General features: G+C 37.8%; 1 protein-coding gene across 1 annotated transcript in view; it reads right to left on the bottom strand.

The window, feature by feature from the left end:
• Positions 1-18,381, bottom strand: part of LOC140928610 (uncharacterized) — a 35,787-nt gene that overhangs the window by 7,322 nt on the left and 10,084 nt on the right. The window contains 37 exon segments of the mRNA XM_073378416.1: positions 191-268; positions 455-526; positions 995-1,066; positions 1,163-1,234; positions 1,313-1,387; positions 1,488-1,559; positions 1,897-1,968; positions 2,068-2,139; positions 2,513-2,636; positions 3,947-3,982; positions 4,403-4,744; positions 4,826-4,931; positions 5,319-5,596; positions 5,968-6,216; positions 6,730-6,872; positions 7,030-7,273; positions 7,874-8,032; positions 8,279-8,452; positions 8,897-9,153; positions 9,491-9,769; positions 10,045-10,123; positions 10,691-10,787; positions 11,456-11,727; positions 11,808-11,924; positions 12,437-12,539; positions 13,001-13,254; positions 13,642-13,764; positions 14,069-14,158; positions 14,870-14,986; positions 15,062-15,286; positions 15,489-15,600; positions 15,687-15,931; positions 16,412-16,501; positions 16,597-16,672; positions 16,767-16,942; positions 17,321-17,401; positions 17,876-18,051. Coding sequence (XP_073234517.1) covers positions 191-268; positions 455-526; positions 995-1,066; positions 1,163-1,234; positions 1,313-1,387; positions 1,488-1,559; positions 1,897-1,968; positions 2,068-2,139; positions 2,513-2,636; positions 3,947-3,982; positions 4,403-4,744; positions 4,826-4,931; positions 5,319-5,596; positions 5,968-6,216; positions 6,730-6,872; positions 7,030-7,273; positions 7,874-8,032; positions 8,279-8,452; positions 8,897-9,153; positions 9,491-9,769; positions 10,045-10,123; positions 10,691-10,787; positions 11,456-11,727; positions 11,808-11,924; positions 12,437-12,539; positions 13,001-13,254; positions 13,642-13,764; positions 14,069-14,158; positions 14,870-14,986; positions 15,062-15,286; positions 15,489-15,600; positions 15,687-15,931; positions 16,412-16,501; positions 16,597-16,672; positions 16,767-16,942; positions 17,321-17,401; positions 17,876-18,051 — 5,409 coding nt within the window.

Below are 18,381 nucleotides of genomic sequence, written 5' to 3'. Positions count from 1 at the left end.
AATTGGTTACAAAAATGTATGCTAGGGTATGTTGTTTTCGTCATAGGGGCGACAGCAGAAAAGATTCACCATAGCACGTCATTTCAAGCCCAGATCAAAAGTGGTCGTGGCAAATCTGGGTACTAGATAGTATAGCGCCAGTCCTTCTATTTTCCACGCAAAAGATACTCTAAATTTAAGTGAGACTCACATTTCTTTCAGGCTTTTAAGTCCACTGAAAGCGTCTGTTGGAAAGTCTTTCATACTGAGGGAATTATTCCTTAGATCCCTAAAAACCGATGAAGTAACTTGTCAACTCCTAGCTTGACACCGGCTTATGGCCCTTCTATAATAGTGACAGTGTTTTAAAATATCCCAATGGGGGAATTCAAACGGATTTTGACATCTTACAATGTGCAAGAAACTTAAAAACTTTCTGGTAATTCCATCCTCTTATTCATCACGTTTCACTTACAGTTTCTCAAGGGATGACAGTCCTGCAAATGTCTTTGAAGACAACCGCTGGATCTGGTTGTCATTGAGGTACCTGAAATATATACATTGCCGTACTTGTAGTGAATTCCTTACCCTGAGAAATTTTGACTTTGAGAGATTGAAAATAATAACAACAACTACAATAACATTTTTTTTCCCGCCTCGTCCAAGATAGAGGGTTTGAATACATTTGGTAATTCTACGTTATGCGACGTCATTATACAATTCAAGTTAACATCTGATAAACTTAACTGCAGACATGTTGGTTAGAATCTTGAAAGGGTCAACGAAAGCTTTTTAGGAAGGAGTGCTGAGACAAAAGCGATCAAGTAAAGCACGTTCTTAATAGGATTACTATTATAACTTGGACTGGACCATTACAAACTAATGAGATAATCTTTATCTAACTGATGATATGACTCATTCTTTGAAATAATCTTTCATTAGCCATTGGAGTAAAGATCTAGGTAGGTATAACGAAAGATTTTTTTCGTCATGGACAAAATGACGTTCAACTTACAGTATCTTAAGCCTGGATAAACCAACGAATAAGTAGTCTGGTAGGTCTTTCACCACATTTTCCTGAAGATATCTAAATTAGATTTTAAATTAAAGTAAAATGATTTGGGAAATATACATTTGAAAATTGCTAAAACAAATGCAATACGTTTATATCTGTGTCACTCACAGGTATTGTAAGTTCCTCGTCGAGTTAAATGCGTCCATTTCAATTCTATTTATCCGATTCTGCCTAAGGCTCCTTGGGAAATAATATAAGGCAATAATCAGATAAAATGTTGGTTTGGCCAGTTTTTTGAAAGTACGTTTGCTTACTTACAAAGTAGTCAACGATGCTAACGATGCACTGAACGTTTTCGCCGAAATGGTGTCAATCAAATTAGCGCTGCAGTCCCTTAAAGAAAGTAGGAAAAAGATAGTTTTTCCAAAATTTTAATTTCACGACCAAATCTTGTAAAAGAAAATAATAATAGAAATAAAAATAATATACTCACAAAGTATGAAGATTGCCCATATTGTCCAACATGCCGTTAGGTAAGGCCCGTATGAAATTCGAGTCGAGTTTCCTGAAATGTAAATAATGCTTTGAGACCTGCCAAAACTCCCTAACAGCACTTAAAAATCATGAGAAGTATTTTTTCAGTCAGTGACACAGGCGGCTTGGTAGAAAAAATCCAAGTGCTCCAAACAGGTGTCGAAGCTATAACCGTGCGGTTACTAGTCCAGACTTCTACCACCAAGCCATGCACGGGAGACTCCTAGGAGTCTCAAGGTTCGACTCGATTTGTAGAAATTGTTTGATTGCAAGCGATTCGATTTTTAAGTGTAAAAAGAGTCGATGCTTTTAATTTTAAAAATGTAAACATTTAAACTTTTCCTTTTTTTAGTTTTTTTTTTACTTACAAAGTTTGCAGTACAGAACCATTGCCGAATGCACCTCTTTCAATTTTGAAGATACGGTTTCCACTGAGGTCTCTGAAGAGATTTTAAAACATATTTTTATAATATACTGTTATACTGAGAAAATAAACGTACTGTTTACTTATCGAAATGATTAGTGTGAATGTAACTTACAAATACTTCAGACTTGAAAGATCAGAGAGTTGTTTCTTGGGTAGATGCGAAATTTTATTCCTCTGAAATTGTCTGGTGGAACAAAAGCCGTAAAATACATTGTTACGATGCAATTTAATCGCTGGTCATTATTATTATTATTATTATTATTATTATTATTATTATTATTTATTATTATTATTATTATTATTATTATTATTATTATTATTATTATTATTATTATTATTATTATTTTATTTTCCATTACACCACATCGAGCGTTTGGTATATCTTCTCAAACGATCAATAATTATTGGCGAAATTCACAGCCAAAGTTTGTGGTAATCAGTATGGTAATCAGTATCCGATATATCCAAACCTCGTCACAATGCTTTCTCTTTTTGAGTTTAATTAGTGAAATTGAGTTTGAGATTTAACAGACGCAAGTATCTTATAATAAGCTTACATTACGGCTGCCTTAGAAGGAATGTTTCCTGGTAAAGCAGCCAGTTTCCTTCCCTTCTTCACTGTTACCACCATCTCACGACTCTTCCGTGAAATTGGACTACACTCGCAACTTGACGGACAACCTCAAATAGTAAAAAGTATTTCATTAATCACATTATTCTTATAACAACGTTGCATTTTTTTGTTTCCATTTTCCTTCAAAGAGGCCGTAAAAACATTAAGCTGGCCGCGTGGCAGGGATCTTCAATATAGTTTGTTTCTCAATCAGTTTGTAGTAGGCTGTTTTAATGTTAGCCATTTTTTGTTTTGTTTTGTTTCGTGTGTTTGTGTGTGTGTGTTTTTCAGAGAGAACTTCAAATCATATCATGCATATATTTTGAGGGAGAATGCAAAAATATCTGCGGTACGCAGTTTAGCAGATATTTGTTTTCTACACGTTCTTATATGGTTAATTACGTGTATTATCTTGTCTTTTTGTATTTCGGTATACAATTATATGTGTCTTGTTCATTCGTATTCGTTCTTCGGGTCTGTGAACGCCACAACCCACAGTCTGATTTCATCGCTCGCTTAATGAGCAAGAAGCAAGGATCTTCAGTTCCGTCCGTTAACGTTAGCGATGCCACAATCGTTGCGTTCCATTAATGAGGTTATAAGAGCTTCTGTTGCGGAGTTTATCGGTTCTTTAGCGGATAACCTAACGCAGGTTATCAAATATCGCCTTAGTGGCTTCACAAAGCGATTTTCGGAGGAAATTGCGAAAAAAACGCGACAGTCGAACAAGCCGTTAATACTGTTAATAAGGCCCGCAGCGAAGTTTCAGTTGTGAAAGAGAAGGAATCAGCAGTAGCTCGGGATCACGCCCTGCATAAGTGCTTGGCAACTTTAAGGAACTGACGCGTTAATGTCCAAATTCTACCGCCAAGTGAAGTCGATCCTGGGAGCGGGTACTGGTTGGTAATTTCTGCGCGTATAAAGGTATTATAAATGGCCGATAAAGTGACTTTGGCTGGTCTACTGTGAATGGATACCTTTCCGGGAGCTTGCGTCGAGTTTTGAGGACGAGAGGAAGACTGATGTATAGGGCAGAGAGAAGAGGAGAAACGAAATCCAAGGCAGGCGTTGCCGTTTTCGTCCCGTGGATCGCGATCGAAAGGTCTAGGCTTCTTCCACTTCTACCGCTTTTTCCTTTCAATTTGGATCTTCAGCGAGTGCTCAGCCAAATCGATGGGTTTTAACTCTTCGCATCGTTTAAGATAAGTATTTCTCTTTGCTTTACATCACACTTCAGACTTGCTTTGTTTTTTCCTTCGGCGGACATATGGCGTTGCACCCAGGCCATATCCAATATTCTCCATGATTTGTTGCCTGTGTTGTTTCTTGTTTTTCTATTAACTTCTAGGAAGTGCAGAAGGGATATTTTGCTACTTACCTTCATATTGGAAACACGCTTCTTTATCAAAGTCAGCTAAAAAACGAGAGATGTAAAATGTTTAAGAAATACTAGTGTTACTACAAAACGTAAAACGTAAGGCTTTGGGGTGCTGCAGTATTTTAAATACTATCAAACTATACAAACATTACGTCATCCAAAATGACGGTAATCAGATTGCGGCCACCTTGAATGTAATTTACATTGTAGATTACATTCGGAAGTGTCATTAAACGTTTTCCCCCCTGGACAAAATCAATCTCCTCTTTTTGAAATATTTTTTTCAATGCGTTATATCGAGAACAGCACAGGTTTTCTCCAAAGTGACTTGAAGGCCATACAAAAGGCTACCGCCCATTCTTAGCAAAGAGCACTGAAAAGACCCTGTTAGTATTAGTTCTCATCCTAGTGTCTGATGATGAATCACACTTAAGCCGTCTAAATTTAATTGCTCACCTTTCTCTGAGGTATAGTGCAGTTTAAAACCTGACCCACTAACTTTGTCATCACTGACGAAAGTAATCGTCATAGCATTTGAAGATGATACAAGGAAGGCTGGAAATCTTTCTCCGCAGTATCTTCCCATAACCTTTCTGGACTTAAGTCCACTATATACATCTAGGAAGTCGTTAAAGCAGGAAGGATGGTCTTCTAATTGGAATTCCAGGAATCGCAGTTTTATGGTGTTTCCACGAGGAACATTGATGATCCACTGGCAACGCGTCAGCGGTGGATAATACCCAGGGTGGTGTGGGGATAAAATCATGCCTGACATTGTGGTTAAGTTTCTGTCGCATTCTGAAAGAGAAAATCAATTCATAATCATTAAAACAGAGTTAAACAGGACATTAATCACTTTTGTTGTAAACAACACTGCACCTTTAGTTGCCCTAAAGGGCAATGGATGACAGTATCCTGGAACCACGTGAACACCTCTGACGCTAATGTAACCAGGTTCGCTGTCCAAATCTGCTTCCAGAGATACCTGCAGAAGTATACGTTGGTATTCCATTACTGATGAAATTCAGTTCTTACGAAGGAGAAAATACAGTTGAGTATCGTGGCTAGGAATCAGTTGAATTTAAAATGAGCTCAATTTATCACCTTTAATTTTTGAAACAAAGCATAGATTTACTTTAAAAAATAAAAGAATTAATTCTCGAAGAATGGCGTACAAAAGTCGTGTAGAAGAGACCGAATTAACATTTTTGCGCACGAAAACACTAACGCCGGTGGCGTTATCGCCTTCTGTCAAAAAAAAAATTGAAATGACGAGGAGGAAGAGGGAAACCAACCCTTAATGAGATTCCTGTGCAAAGAAGTTAATCGAATTTATCGCCATAATAAAACATAGTGACTTGGTGTTCATTACACTGTGTTTTGCAACACTCGTAAGTGTCACTCTTCCGTATTTCCATATCACGTCAGTGTTGTTTGACTCGTTCACTGCCCACATCAGCCTCCGCGGGTAGTCAGTTAAATCCAGTTGTTGGTAAATACGAAGGAAGTGTCTCCCAGGGCCGTAGATGAGATATCTGAACCGTACACAGATATTGTGACCCTCATAAGATCGTTCATACAGTGGACTCTCGAAGAAGGATGTTTGAGGTGGTTGCGACGTGTTGTTGTTGAACACCATGAAGCGGTATCCTTTGTTGGAGAAAATAAAATGTGACGTCATAACTAATAAAGAGGTTATCCATTCAGTTTTTCTCCAAATTAACAAAAAACAAAAACAGAAATGCTTCCAGAAGAAACAAAACATTTTATTTGAACATATTAAAATGTTTTTCGTGAAAAATCATTAAAGTTATCATGGAAATTTATTGATAGACCTAAACTTCCGGTAAGATCTAGGCTGGAGCTTGTTTTATTACCAATGTTGGCGATGAAAGGTGCTCTGCAATTGGATAGTCGAAATTTATAGATTCGAAGAGTTAGCTGATTAAAGGTAACAAATTACACTTTAGCATGTTCATGGTATGTGGTTACTTGAAAAAAAAAAACACTGCGTACGTCACCTTCACCATCTGCACACAAAGCAGGTTTTTCGACTTTCACGTCCCCAACCAAACCATTGATAAACTGCGACCAGGGGAAAATAGCACGCGAAAAGTCTTCGCCACAGCCGTGTGACATCCACTTCATATCCTTTCTATCAAGGGCTTTGTTGAAGATTTTAACATGGCTTATCAAACCAATAAACTGTCCAGCTTTGGGATCTTCTTTTGCAAGATCCCTTGTCAGGCCAACAATAAACTCACCTCCTCCTGTCGAAAATAATGACAGTAAGGTTTTTAGAAGCATCGTCGTTTACCTCCTTTCTCCTGACTTATGACACTTTATGTTTCAAAGGGTACTTCACCTGAGAAGTCACTTCTTATTTTTTAACTTCCGATATAAGGACATTCTAATAATTCAGTTTTTATCGTGAAATTTAGAGCTTTAACTGATTGGGAGACAATTCACGACGGGCGTAGAGAGTGGTAGACGAGGTAAACATTGCTGTGAAATGTTTTAACAGATTCACTATTCCTAAAATTTTAGTCTTCTAATTGTCATGCAAGCTTAAGGAGTGGGAATATGTTAGAGCATTTCACAGCTCTTACAATGTTTACCTCCTGCCAGTCTGCAAGTCTCACCCTCCTTCTACGCCCGTGGCAAATTGTCTCCCTAACTGATTCGTGGCACGAACGAGGTTACGTAAATCAAGTCGGGTTATTCAGTTTCACAATCTAATTTGTCCAACAAAGACATCTATAGCATGACAGCTGTTTGCATACCAGGAATCGTTTCTCCCTCAGAAAATTTCGTTCCTGAAAGTATTGACAGGTCGTTAAGAACAGTAACTTTTCCCCCTTGAGAAGTCCATACCAAACAAATATGATGCCAATAGCCATCATTTGCAGCCGAGTTAGTTTTTGTCCTAGTAAAAAGGTAAAATGTTATTAACGTCATGTGTTACAAGAAACCATTGACCATTATCATTATTGCGATATTTTGTGGACGATAAAAACAAATAAGATAAACATTGCCCTACACGTTAAGAAGAGACCAAATAAAAATAAATTAGGTTAACTTACGACCTCGACTCGCCAATATAAACATAGAATCCTCGATAGTCCACAAGTGCAATAGCAGTGATGTATTTTCCTTTATTTTCATATCGGACTCTGTACCATATGGGAGTCCCTGCACTCGTACTATCGGAAGTCTTCATCCAGAAACAGATCGTGAAAGCAACGAGATCTGGAAGATCAGTTATGTTGACATGTCCATTGTGATTTTCAACGAAGTCCAGTTGGTAGTTACTGTCCTTTAAAAAGTCTATAGAGGGATAACGTCGACATAAATAAGCTGTGTCACCAAATTTATCCAAATTCAAACAGTGGATTAACCGCCACCAAATTGGATGAAACATAAATATAACAGCTCAAAGCGGTGAAAGAAGGTATAAATAACACAGCAAGCACAAAAGGAGGCACGGCTGGAAAAAATTTGAAGAAGACTGTAACGGATTGCAATTGAAGTTTTTTCACATTTGTTAACCTAACAGTTCTTCAAAGTTCATTCTCCTTGTCTGTAACTTTTGATATAATGTTTTGAGGACAAATCAGTTGTTTGACATGAAGCAGTGGTGATTTTGTCATTTGCAAGTAATTTATTTGCTTAAATTAAGTTCCATTAAGAATAAAGACATGTATTTGGCAACATTGACAACTGGAACTAAGACAGCCAAGACGTCACAGCTCCTTTAAGGGTCATTTTGAAGATCACCTGAGTGCAGGGTAAAGCCGTGAAACTCGCGATACATGAAGTGAATCAAAAATTATTTGATACTAGTGCCAATGTTTTCCATAACACTACAGACTCTATCTAAAATGCCATGAAAATTAAACGGGGAAAAATATCCCTATCTTCAATAACCTGGTTCTGAGTTTCTCCCTTTGCTTTGCAAATACGATTTAACTTGCTTGGTAAGGGTTTCCATGTCCAACTTCACGGCTTGTTTCCAGGGTGAAACGCTTTGGTTCGAATTTCTCCATCCACATAATCCTTCGTAAAACTGAAAACATCCAGCGTATACTAGAGAAGAGTAGAAAACAAAGAACTGAAGAATTTGAAAGGATTATATGTGTTGAAAAAAGTATTAACACTGGAAAAATGCAAAGTAATGATTGAATCAATTGATGAATTGACTAGTAATAAATTATTTTAAAGAAAAAAGTAAGAACAAGAACATTGATTTTTCCAACACAAAAGATCAATGAACAAAACTCTGATGAATGATTTACCAGTAAGAAAAGAAATCGTGGGCGCGTAATTACTTACTAGAACACCACCCCCACGTTGGGTGGTGCTGGTTTCTCGATTTAGCTCCACACCACAAGCGTTCCGAATCCACACTTGTACATGTATTATGTTCTGTTTTCTTGTAAACGAATGGAAATTCGCAACATCCTCCAGCAGCCGTACTTCGAATAGGACAAAGTGCTCGACTTGGGCCTGCGTAGGAAAAACTTAGAAACCTAAGAAACCCATTTGTTTTTTTTATCCCTCTACATCAGGAGACCTATCATCCAAGATACTGCTTACTGTTATACAGTTCCCTCTCTTATGACCACATTCATGAAAGCAAAGGACACCTCATTGACTAAAAGTAGAATCTTTGTTGCACCTTGCTTGATACTTATCAATTATTGCTAGCAAAACTTTCCTAGTAAGTACGCCTGTAACCAGAGTTTAATACCACCAATTGAAGTGATACATCTCTGAATATAACTATCACACAGGTTGTCGAAACGTCAGTCATTGTCAACAAGAGTCCTTTTCAGGACCACGATCACCCGGACGATCATGCTCAACCTATACTACTTATCAAAAGACTCCTGGGTTCAAACCTTTCACAGTGCGCCTGTAGTTGCATTGAATAAAAAATACAGAGCTTACTGTAAAGGATAAAAGCTTCTCCAAACGTAAGTGGTCGCAAAAAGACCATCAAATCCCTCAGCGACCCATGGAGTATTTCCTTTGTGTCTTTTTTGAAACCAAGCTCATATGTCGTGTGATTTGTCAGGTTAAGGTCAATATCTTGACCAGTGTAAGCCTTTTCTCCTGCAGACGCACCATCCAAGTACAACTTTCCTACACGGGTAGAGCGATTCCAGACAAACACCATGTGTGTCCAGACTTTTGCCTGGATGTCTCTACAATGTAATATTAAATCAATATAGCCGACAATAATTTAAAATTCGAATGTATTTAAATATCTTACGCGCGAACTATAATCCATACCACCATACTGTATCACATCGAATTTTTCCCAGGATCACCCTTTTAAGAGCTTTAATTAAAATGGAGAAGGCAAATAATTCGACCCATTTTGACTCTATCAACTATCGAAGCAAAATCATTACGATAAATGTCCGATAATCTTTGATGGGCAAGCGGCCCAGTTGGTGCTATTTTATCGTCTATCGTAAGTCTCCTCACATCGGTATTCAAGAACAGGTGGAATGATCACGTTGACTAACGTTTACTAACCGATCGCTCGCCATATGAAGCATTATTTGCACTTCACCATTTCGTCTCAATTCCACGTATACTTTTCTGTCATAAACATACAGTCTGAATTGCCATGGTGATGACCAATCGGATAAGAGATGTCCTTGATTGTATGAATCGTGGACGTTAAATCGAAGGGCGATTGAAAAGCTGCTTCTTCTTAAGTTGATTGCAGGGATTTCTGCGTAACCAGATCTTCCGTCCAGATGCAACGATTTAATTCCATTATCAGTTTGATATGAAGCAGTTCCTTCCAATCTAAAATCATATGGGATAACTTTAAACTTAGTTTCCAAATCTTTGCCCAAAGATGACATATTTCGATACTCAGATAAACAATGTGTAATAACTTAGGTGGTACTGACTTAACATTTCTATTCCCCAATTGCGACGCCAGGTTACACGTATTATAAAGAAGAACTGGTGTACCTTTAATAGAGTGCATGCTTTTGGCACTTTCAGTGTTAATAACGTTCTACATTCAGCATCGCCAGTTTAAAGTTCGTTAATTATCGTGCTGAATCTAAGCATACCTTATATTTCTGTCACTTCCGTCTAGTTTCCAGAAATATTGCGTTTTAAGCGGATTTTTGCCATATTCTGCGTTTTTCTCTAAATAGATAAAAGATAAAAGAAAATATTATAACTATTACCAAAAAGGACATTCCTAAAGTGGTGTTTAAAAAACGTTTGTACAAAAATAGCTTTTTTCATTAGTAATCGACAAGATGTGCTTTTAGGAATGTACATGTAAATTACATTGTAACAGAACAATGTTCTTTCGAAAATAATCACAGATAAAGATCAAAATGCATTCCAGTACCGAAAAAAAACAGCCTCTCTGAAATTCATTAAGATGAATTTTTGTCTTTCTTACTACGTTGCTTACTGTTATGAAACGATGGCCCGCAAAATAGCTGGACAGTGACGGCGCGTGAAAGTTAATAAGATAATCGCTGTTCAGTAAAAACAAGTTACTGCGGTTGTTGTTCAACTGCGTGAATCACATTTCGCTTTAATAGGTCTTTTAAATCCCCAGTTCACAAATATCTTTTTTTTGTCATCAATTCTAAGCTAATAACAGAACACTTAAACTGGCTCTTATGCCAGTAGGAAACGTGTCCACCGTTTTTATTCCCATCATGCAATTCGATAGCGTTACCGCCCTCTAACACTTGCCTTGCGAGGGAATGGCTTCACATCTTTCAGTTTGAAAAGCTACGTCATCCACGGCAAGGAATGCCCACTTCAAGGACGTCTGCCCTTCAAGAAGAACCTAGTTACATTCAAAATATTAAAAGATAAAGAATTTACACGTCAAGATAGTGAGTGTTTCTTGTTAACTCAGAAAGTAGCGTTAAAATAGCGACATAGAAGCTGGCTAGTCCCTTTTACCGCAACACAACTGTGTGCACTTACCCACCCGTTTCTCAATTTTTGTCGGTTAACATTGGCAGCGAAGCTCCTAACTTGCAAATAAGCCTAGAACGCTTGCCCATCAATAAACGATTAACTTGGAAGAACGCCTATTTTCCAGACTCGGTATATCTGCCCATTTTAGGAGTTCCTCATGCGCTACCGCAGTATTGTTGAAAACGGCACGCAGAGCACGTTCCTGGACCCTCTCAAGTTTTCTAGTAACGACCGCTTTACAAAAATGCCAAACAGTGTGTGACAGTAGGTGAAATTTGGTAACACTGCTGATTTATTAAGTTGTAGCAAGGCATTTCTTTGAACTAGAAGTAAACAGGAATCAGTCAATTCTTATTTTGGGAGTCAGAGGCTGTTAAAGTCAGGTAGGACATCTTCCGTTTCCCCAGTTAAGACAAGGTTAGGGAGTATCAACCCAACTTGAGGTTCATAGATGTTAAAACTTGCAACTAAGCTGTTCATGTTCCAATAGCTTTCAGTGGTTTCATATTGTAATCTTTTGTATTCACTGACCTGGTATGGGCTTGAACCAGAGTCGAGCGACAAGCGAACATACATCCAGTGTCCAGCTTTTCCTTGATGAGAGTCTGAGCTCCACAAAATGGCTTTGGTTTCATTGATTATTAAAGACGCCTGAAAAGAATTGAATCCGGCCGTTCCCAGATAATACCAAAACTGCATACAATTCCAACCTGCTTCAGGCAAAATGCGTCGACTTTTTAAAGCCCCGTAGCACCCTAATTCTTTGTTCGTGTTGGAACAACCTTGCAAATATGTAAATCCTCCTGCAGAATATCACATTAAAACAATTTAAAGACAAATGTTTCACTGGGTTTGTTAAAAAGTAAAGAAACTCTATACCTACCCAGGGTGTTTTGCCAATCCTTTTCCAAAGGTTTCAAAGGCGAAAGTTTACTCATCCGCCAGTTGTCACTTGACTCCCAAGCGCACTGATTCACCTCAAACAGACATCCGGGAAGTTCTGTTAAATAAAGTAGTTGAAAATTAACAGGTAACGTTTACTTTAGTGATGGTCATTTGACAAATCTGAAAAATCGTTTACAATAATTTTCACCTGATAACCTCAGCAAATGCCATGGAATAAACTCAAACACATTCGTTTAACCTCGGCTTTTTTCGAACATAGGTGGCTTAAATCTTTCACGACCAGGATTTTTTTAAAGCGTTGCACTTTGTTTGCTCCCCCCAAATCTTGCATACGCTGCTCCTCAGCTACTTTCGGAACAATTTTACTGCCCAGTGGACATTGGAAACAATGTTTATGCAAAATGTTTGTTCATTTTTGGGTGGTGGGTTGGGGGAAACAAATTCTGTGCATTATGGGTAATGAAAAAGTGTAAATAGCCATCGCATCCATTTCAAGCCCTAACTCAGGCTTTATTCTTACGGCTAGACGTGTTATGGAATTTAACAAAGTCAAGTAATTTTCTGAGACTTACAAAAGCAACATTTTCAATAAAATGGTAAACTAACCATTTCCGGTTATGGTGTCACATTGTGTTTGGCCAAGTAAGGATAGATCATCAACAGCAATGTCTCCGTAAATTCCACTACCAGCAACCCCCTCTAAGATGACCTGGAAAGAGGAATCAAAAGAGTGTTTAAGGAGTGCCATATCTCAGAGCAACGAACACGTTTATCAATGTCATATCGTACAAAAATGAGGTCTGTTCTCGATTAGGCGGCATTCTTTTATTCTTAACAGGGGAGTAAGTAAGAGCACGTGACGTTAGTCCTGGTACAGTCCTAAACAACGAATAAGGGATCTTTTTCTAGTTACGATAAAAATAGTCACAAAAAAGAGAATCAATTAATTCGTGACTGAACTATTTGGCGCCTTCAGTGTGCCCTCCATGTGATGAAGGAGAACTTCCTTAATTTATATGATCAATTCACAACTGCAACAACAACAACAGCAACCTCTATCTGGCCCTCTAGTTTTCTGATTGTCTAATCTCAGTGATAAATTAAGAACACTACTACGGACAATAAAATTTAGAAGAGATGTTAAGTTACTTGTTGCAAGAACACTCTTACCTTATAGCTTTTTGAGTCACCTTTGTATCCAACTTGTCCAAAGTTCCATTTGTCACCTTGTTCACCAGTCGTGTTCCAAATTAGCGTTTTTGTTTCATTATTTTGGATGTAGACTTTCAAACTACCGATATCTTTTCCTTTCATGTGATACCAAAACTGTACACAAGTAGATTTACCAGGACCAATTATTCTGGTGGTCAGAACGGCTGTCTCGTCTGCCTTGTGATCGGATGCTTCCAAAAATAAGTATTTTCCTTGATAAATTAATAGATAAATAAAAAAAAAACGATAGCTAAAATAAAAACATTAATAAACGTAGAAAGAACAAAAAGAGTAATCAAAGCTTTTTCCTTTTAAATGTTCTCATAATACGAACGTCTAGTTGGTAACAACTGATGATTGATCTATCAGTTCATCATTAAGCGCCAATCGTAACGTTAACTTTCAGTGGTTTTGTTTTCGTAAATGTTTGTTACAATTGTTGTCACTAATTTTACTTACGTCAGGGTTTTGAAATATACACTTTTTTAGTGCAGTTTGCTGTTTATGAGATGGTTTGTAGCAATTACTCGCACCTTTGCGAAAAGGAAAACAAAAAAAAGACTGAAACGCTTAAGACTACTAGCATCGCTCAAACCAACCTTCAGGTAGAAATGTGGTGTGGTCATAATCCGGACCAGTGTTCTTTGTGGGTGTTGAACCAGACCAAACGCGCCAGTTAACTTGTTCCATATCGCACAATCCATCTTCAAAATCGCATTTATCTAACACAACGGATGCGCGCATAAGAAAAGGAGTCAGTAAGTAGAGAGAAATGTCATATCGAATAGGTGTGAAGGAAAGTGATAAGTATATTTCAAGAGATGTCGAGAAAATATTACTCAACGTTATGAACTAAAAAAGTTTTCGAGAAGTGGGTTTTTTATGGAAACTAATCAGCTTTTGCATTTGCCTTTTACTGGTAGACATTATTATTTAAGCCACTGTTTCACTTTCAGAGGAATAACGTCGTTCACATTACCTAACATCAACAACTACGGGACAACAGTCGTATTTCAATACCTTTACCTTTGTTTCCAACACACTGGTACGAATTTAACGAGTCCGTATAGTTAGACCAATCACAACTCAGATTAACCAACGGACAGTGCGAAGACCCTGAAGAAGCAAGAAACCTGTCAAATGAATTAATTATTTGATTATTACATAGAGTCTTCTCTATTCCACTTCACATTTTGGACTGATCACTCTGGTATTTACATTTTAGTAAGGAGAAATTAAAATGTAGGGTACCCTCTACTGGTTATTGTACTCTTAAAAATTGGTGGTAGTAGCTATACCATCCGAACTTTGCCCAGATGTAGAGACAAACTCAGGATATAGGCAGTAGTTTTCATTCTGAGGTTAGCCAAGGAATTTACCCGGCACTAATCTGTACATAGTAGTAAATATATAAGAAACGGGCTTATTTGCTAAGATACTGAAAAAAATGTACTGCTAACTTGTAACGCAACAGATTCAAACGTGTAAACACAGCGGCCGATCTAGGGGGAGGAGGGTCCAGAGCGTGAGATGACCCATGGGTTTCTAGTACAACTGGTATTCTGCAAAAAAAAACTTTGTGGTTTATCGGTGTGGAAGCTAAACATGAGACGAGACTGAAGAATTTGTGTTAAACGCTGTAAAAATGGTAGTGATTATGCTAGTTCCTTTGTGGTCACCCTCTCCTACGAAAAATCCTGAATCCCCCCTGAAACATCCACATCAAGTTTATGTATCGCTGATCAAATGTTTACTACCTCAATTATATTAGACTGAAAGACAAATCCCTGATTAACTTTTAAAAAATAATAACAAATGCAAAATTACCACATATAGATGGCTCATCCGTTTCGTCTTCGCAGTTCTTTTCTCCATCGCACGTGAGAGACCATGGTACGCAACCACCTCCAGCGCAAGAAAAAGCATCTTCCGAGCAGCTTTGCCCTATTATATTAATGAGACCCTAAAGTAACAAATATTCCAGGAAATAAATGAACTTTTTTGGAATCTGTTGCTTACCGCATCTTGCCTCGTCTGTTCCGTCCTTGCAGTCTTTTCTCAAGTCACATAGCCTCTCTACATCAAGACATTCCCCAGTGGGACAAACAAAATCACTTGTGAGGCATTTACAGTTCTTCTCGTCAGAGCTGTCCATGCAAGCAATATCTCCATCGCATACTAGATCTTTGCTTACGCATTGACCATTGTCGCACTGAAAACCACTTTTGCTCTTGCACACGAATCCTGAAAAAAATGGCGACAGTCAGCATAGTTCGTGCAGCTCCTCGGGGTAACAATTCTACCACTACTATTATTTTGTTTATTTTAATCCCTCATGTTTTCATATTAGTGCAGATTTTACGTCGCCGGACAGCTGAACGTACCAAGATGGTTTTGACAATCCCAGTTATGGACAAAGAGAAGACTATTAAGAAAGAGTACTTACCTGGTAAACTATGAAGCGGTAGTCTATCACACTGTTTTGTATCAATACTAATGTTTTTAATTGCCACGGGATTAATCCCAGGCGGCTGTTTTCCGATAGCAACAACAAGAACCTACAAAAAAAAAAGAAATGATTAAATGAATCAATCCTCGGTACAAGGGCACAAAAAGCTTGATTATGCTACCAGACACATAATACCTTAAAATCGTCACGTGCTATGAATGACACTTGGCCTGTCAGCCAGGTTTGGCCCTGGTAACCATGGAGACTCCACAAAGAGACATTTGATGATGTCAGCAGTACAAAACTTATTGATGATCCAGAATAAGCCGAAAGAAGATAAGAGAAGGACAGGCATAATCCAGTTTTTTCGTAAATAACATTTTTGGAAATCCACGGGCTCTCTAGAACAGCAACTTTGCCGTCCAAACGGGCCAGAATTCCTGAATAAACATAGAAAAATAGCACATCAATTAATTCCAAATGTCCTTATTATAAAGTTCAAAGAATACCCATGAAAAAAAAAACATATTTTCCGAAACCAGGGTTGCGGCAAGGCCTCTGGCAGCCAAGCGTTAGCTTTCGGCTCTTCCTATCATTGCGTAACAGTGTAAGGGAACAACTCTGTAGCGTCAAAACTAGTCTTTTCTTCCGCAGTCACCAACTCAACTGCTCAAAGTAGTATTCGTAAAATAGTACCATTTGACTTGATATGCGTACAAAATATTTTTTAATTGTTTACACCGTGCATAATAATAATTTACTCCACAGATTCCAAAGTAAAATCATAGATAGTTGAGTGCTCACCTATTCGTCTATCAGCCACCTTCGATTGTTGGGCTGCATTCAGATGCCATTACATTGTATTGAGGTGGATACCAAAGGTTTATGTACATGGATATTACAGAGTCAACAATACAAACCTTTGTCAGACGATGAAAGTGTCCAGCCATTATTTTTACTTTTCCAAGAACAAAGGTCAGATATGAAGCTACAACCTTCAACTTGGATAGCTAATGGAAAGAATAAAAGTGGAAACTTGTACCGGATAAAAAACACTTGAGACAAACAAGAATTATTTTTTAACATCCAGACAGGATTGTCATACCTGAGATATAAACTTCCTTAATTTCCCTTGAAACCTCTGTTGTATACGACAAAGTATCGACCACGCCATAAGATACCTAACACACGACGATACACAGTGATTAAGGCTAATGCTAGGTTAAACCTAATCATTTAACTACAAAGTAAATACGAGAACTTCAAACTGCTTACATTAATTTGGTATGTTCCTTCCTGTTGAAAGGTGTCGAGACTAGTGTTGAAATGGCGCTCTTGACAATCCATTGGTAAGTCATTATGAACCAAAATCCTTTGCTCACCAAATCTCAAATATAAGCGATTTGGACATCCGGGACAGTACAATCCACGGCAGCAATATTTGTAATTGGCTATAAGGTTAAAGAAGAGAAAATGACTCGAAAAGTGTAAACAGGTTAATCTATACACGCGGACGTATTATTCCGAACTTTTCACCAAAAAACGTCACTTCATACTTAATTAATTTACAGCAATTAGAGCTATAGAGCGTTTTCACATGACGTCAAGGTGGCCATATTGGTGTTCCATACCAGTCCTCTGGGAGTTGAACTCTTTTCTTATGTAAACACCTTATTTTGTTCCAATAAATTTGCATAGATGCTGGTCACGTGAGTGAAAACGCTCTACAGTAGCTGTTCTGTCCAAATTAGCCTTAATGGTTTTCCACCATTAACACCACTTATAACTTTCACATACGAGTAATTACCGTTAAGTGGATCTAAAAATACCTTGAATAAGAAGTTTTTGACCAGCCTTGAGAGTGACCTTTTTAGGAATAGACGTTATTTGAAAGTCTATGTATCCAACACCTATGTAAATGCAAATTGTATAAAAATAAAACAGATTGCTAATCCTTCGTAAACTGCTAGAAGGAGTATCGATGTTTTCAAAGTATATTAGTCTAGAATTGCAGACAACTATTTATCCGGGCACCGTTTGGAATCGTCATGGATTACTAGAGTTGCTTACTCCCTTCTCACTCGTGAACCGCATTCACCATTCACCACTCACTTCCCTTCACTTACAACTTGTCATGATCTATTTTGACGGCCATAAACAGCTTTGACAGCTTACTTGAGTAGGAGAAAGAGATCGTTCAAACCGCACTCAAATGAGCAAGTTTCCGTCAAACAAGCCAAATCAAAAAGCAAAAACAAAACAGTTATAGTTAGAGACCAAAGCTTAAAAGAAACAATCCGTGGGCAAACATGCGCACACATGGACAATTTACGGTTTCTAAAGGTGTCCCCGTTCACTAGTATCAACTGCATGAAAATATTTACCTGGCCGCACCCAAAATAAGTGATCCTCAGTTATTGGGCTTTTATATGTCCCATTTGGTAGCTTCATTCCTACGGATGCACAATCACTTACTCCAGATTGCTTCATTAATAACTCCAAAGAGTACAATTGGCATTTACTCAACCAGATCTCTTTGGATGTTTGCTGAGAGGGAAATCTAAAGAAACGTACACATAAAGAGTTTGGATGAAAATGTGACCAACAAAAAAATAAACAAATAATTAAAAACATGCTTGCATACATAAAACCACACTATGCGTTGGTTCATTCTCATGACATGCTAATGGTTTAAGAATATCTAAGAAGCATTATTGGGCCTACAGACCCAAAATCGACAGTAAAAAAGGTATTTTATGTTAATGGAAAGCAAATAAAATTTTGACTCTGGTCGGTCCTACGGTTTATGATTTTTGACTTGTAAAAAATGAGAAAACAAATTTTGACTCCTTTTAATTCAGCTGCAATCAAAGTAATTTTTCTCTACCCT

The sequence above is a fragment of the Porites lutea genome, chromosome 1 (assembly GCF_958299795.1).
Source record: "Porites lutea chromosome 1, jaPorLute2.1, whole genome shotgun sequence".
Classification (NCBI taxonomy): Eukaryota; Metazoa; Cnidaria; class Anthozoa; order Scleractinia; family Poritidae; genus Porites; species Porites lutea.
The sequence above is the reverse complement of the archived record's forward strand: the minus strand, read 5'-3'. Positions and strand labels throughout refer to the sequence as shown.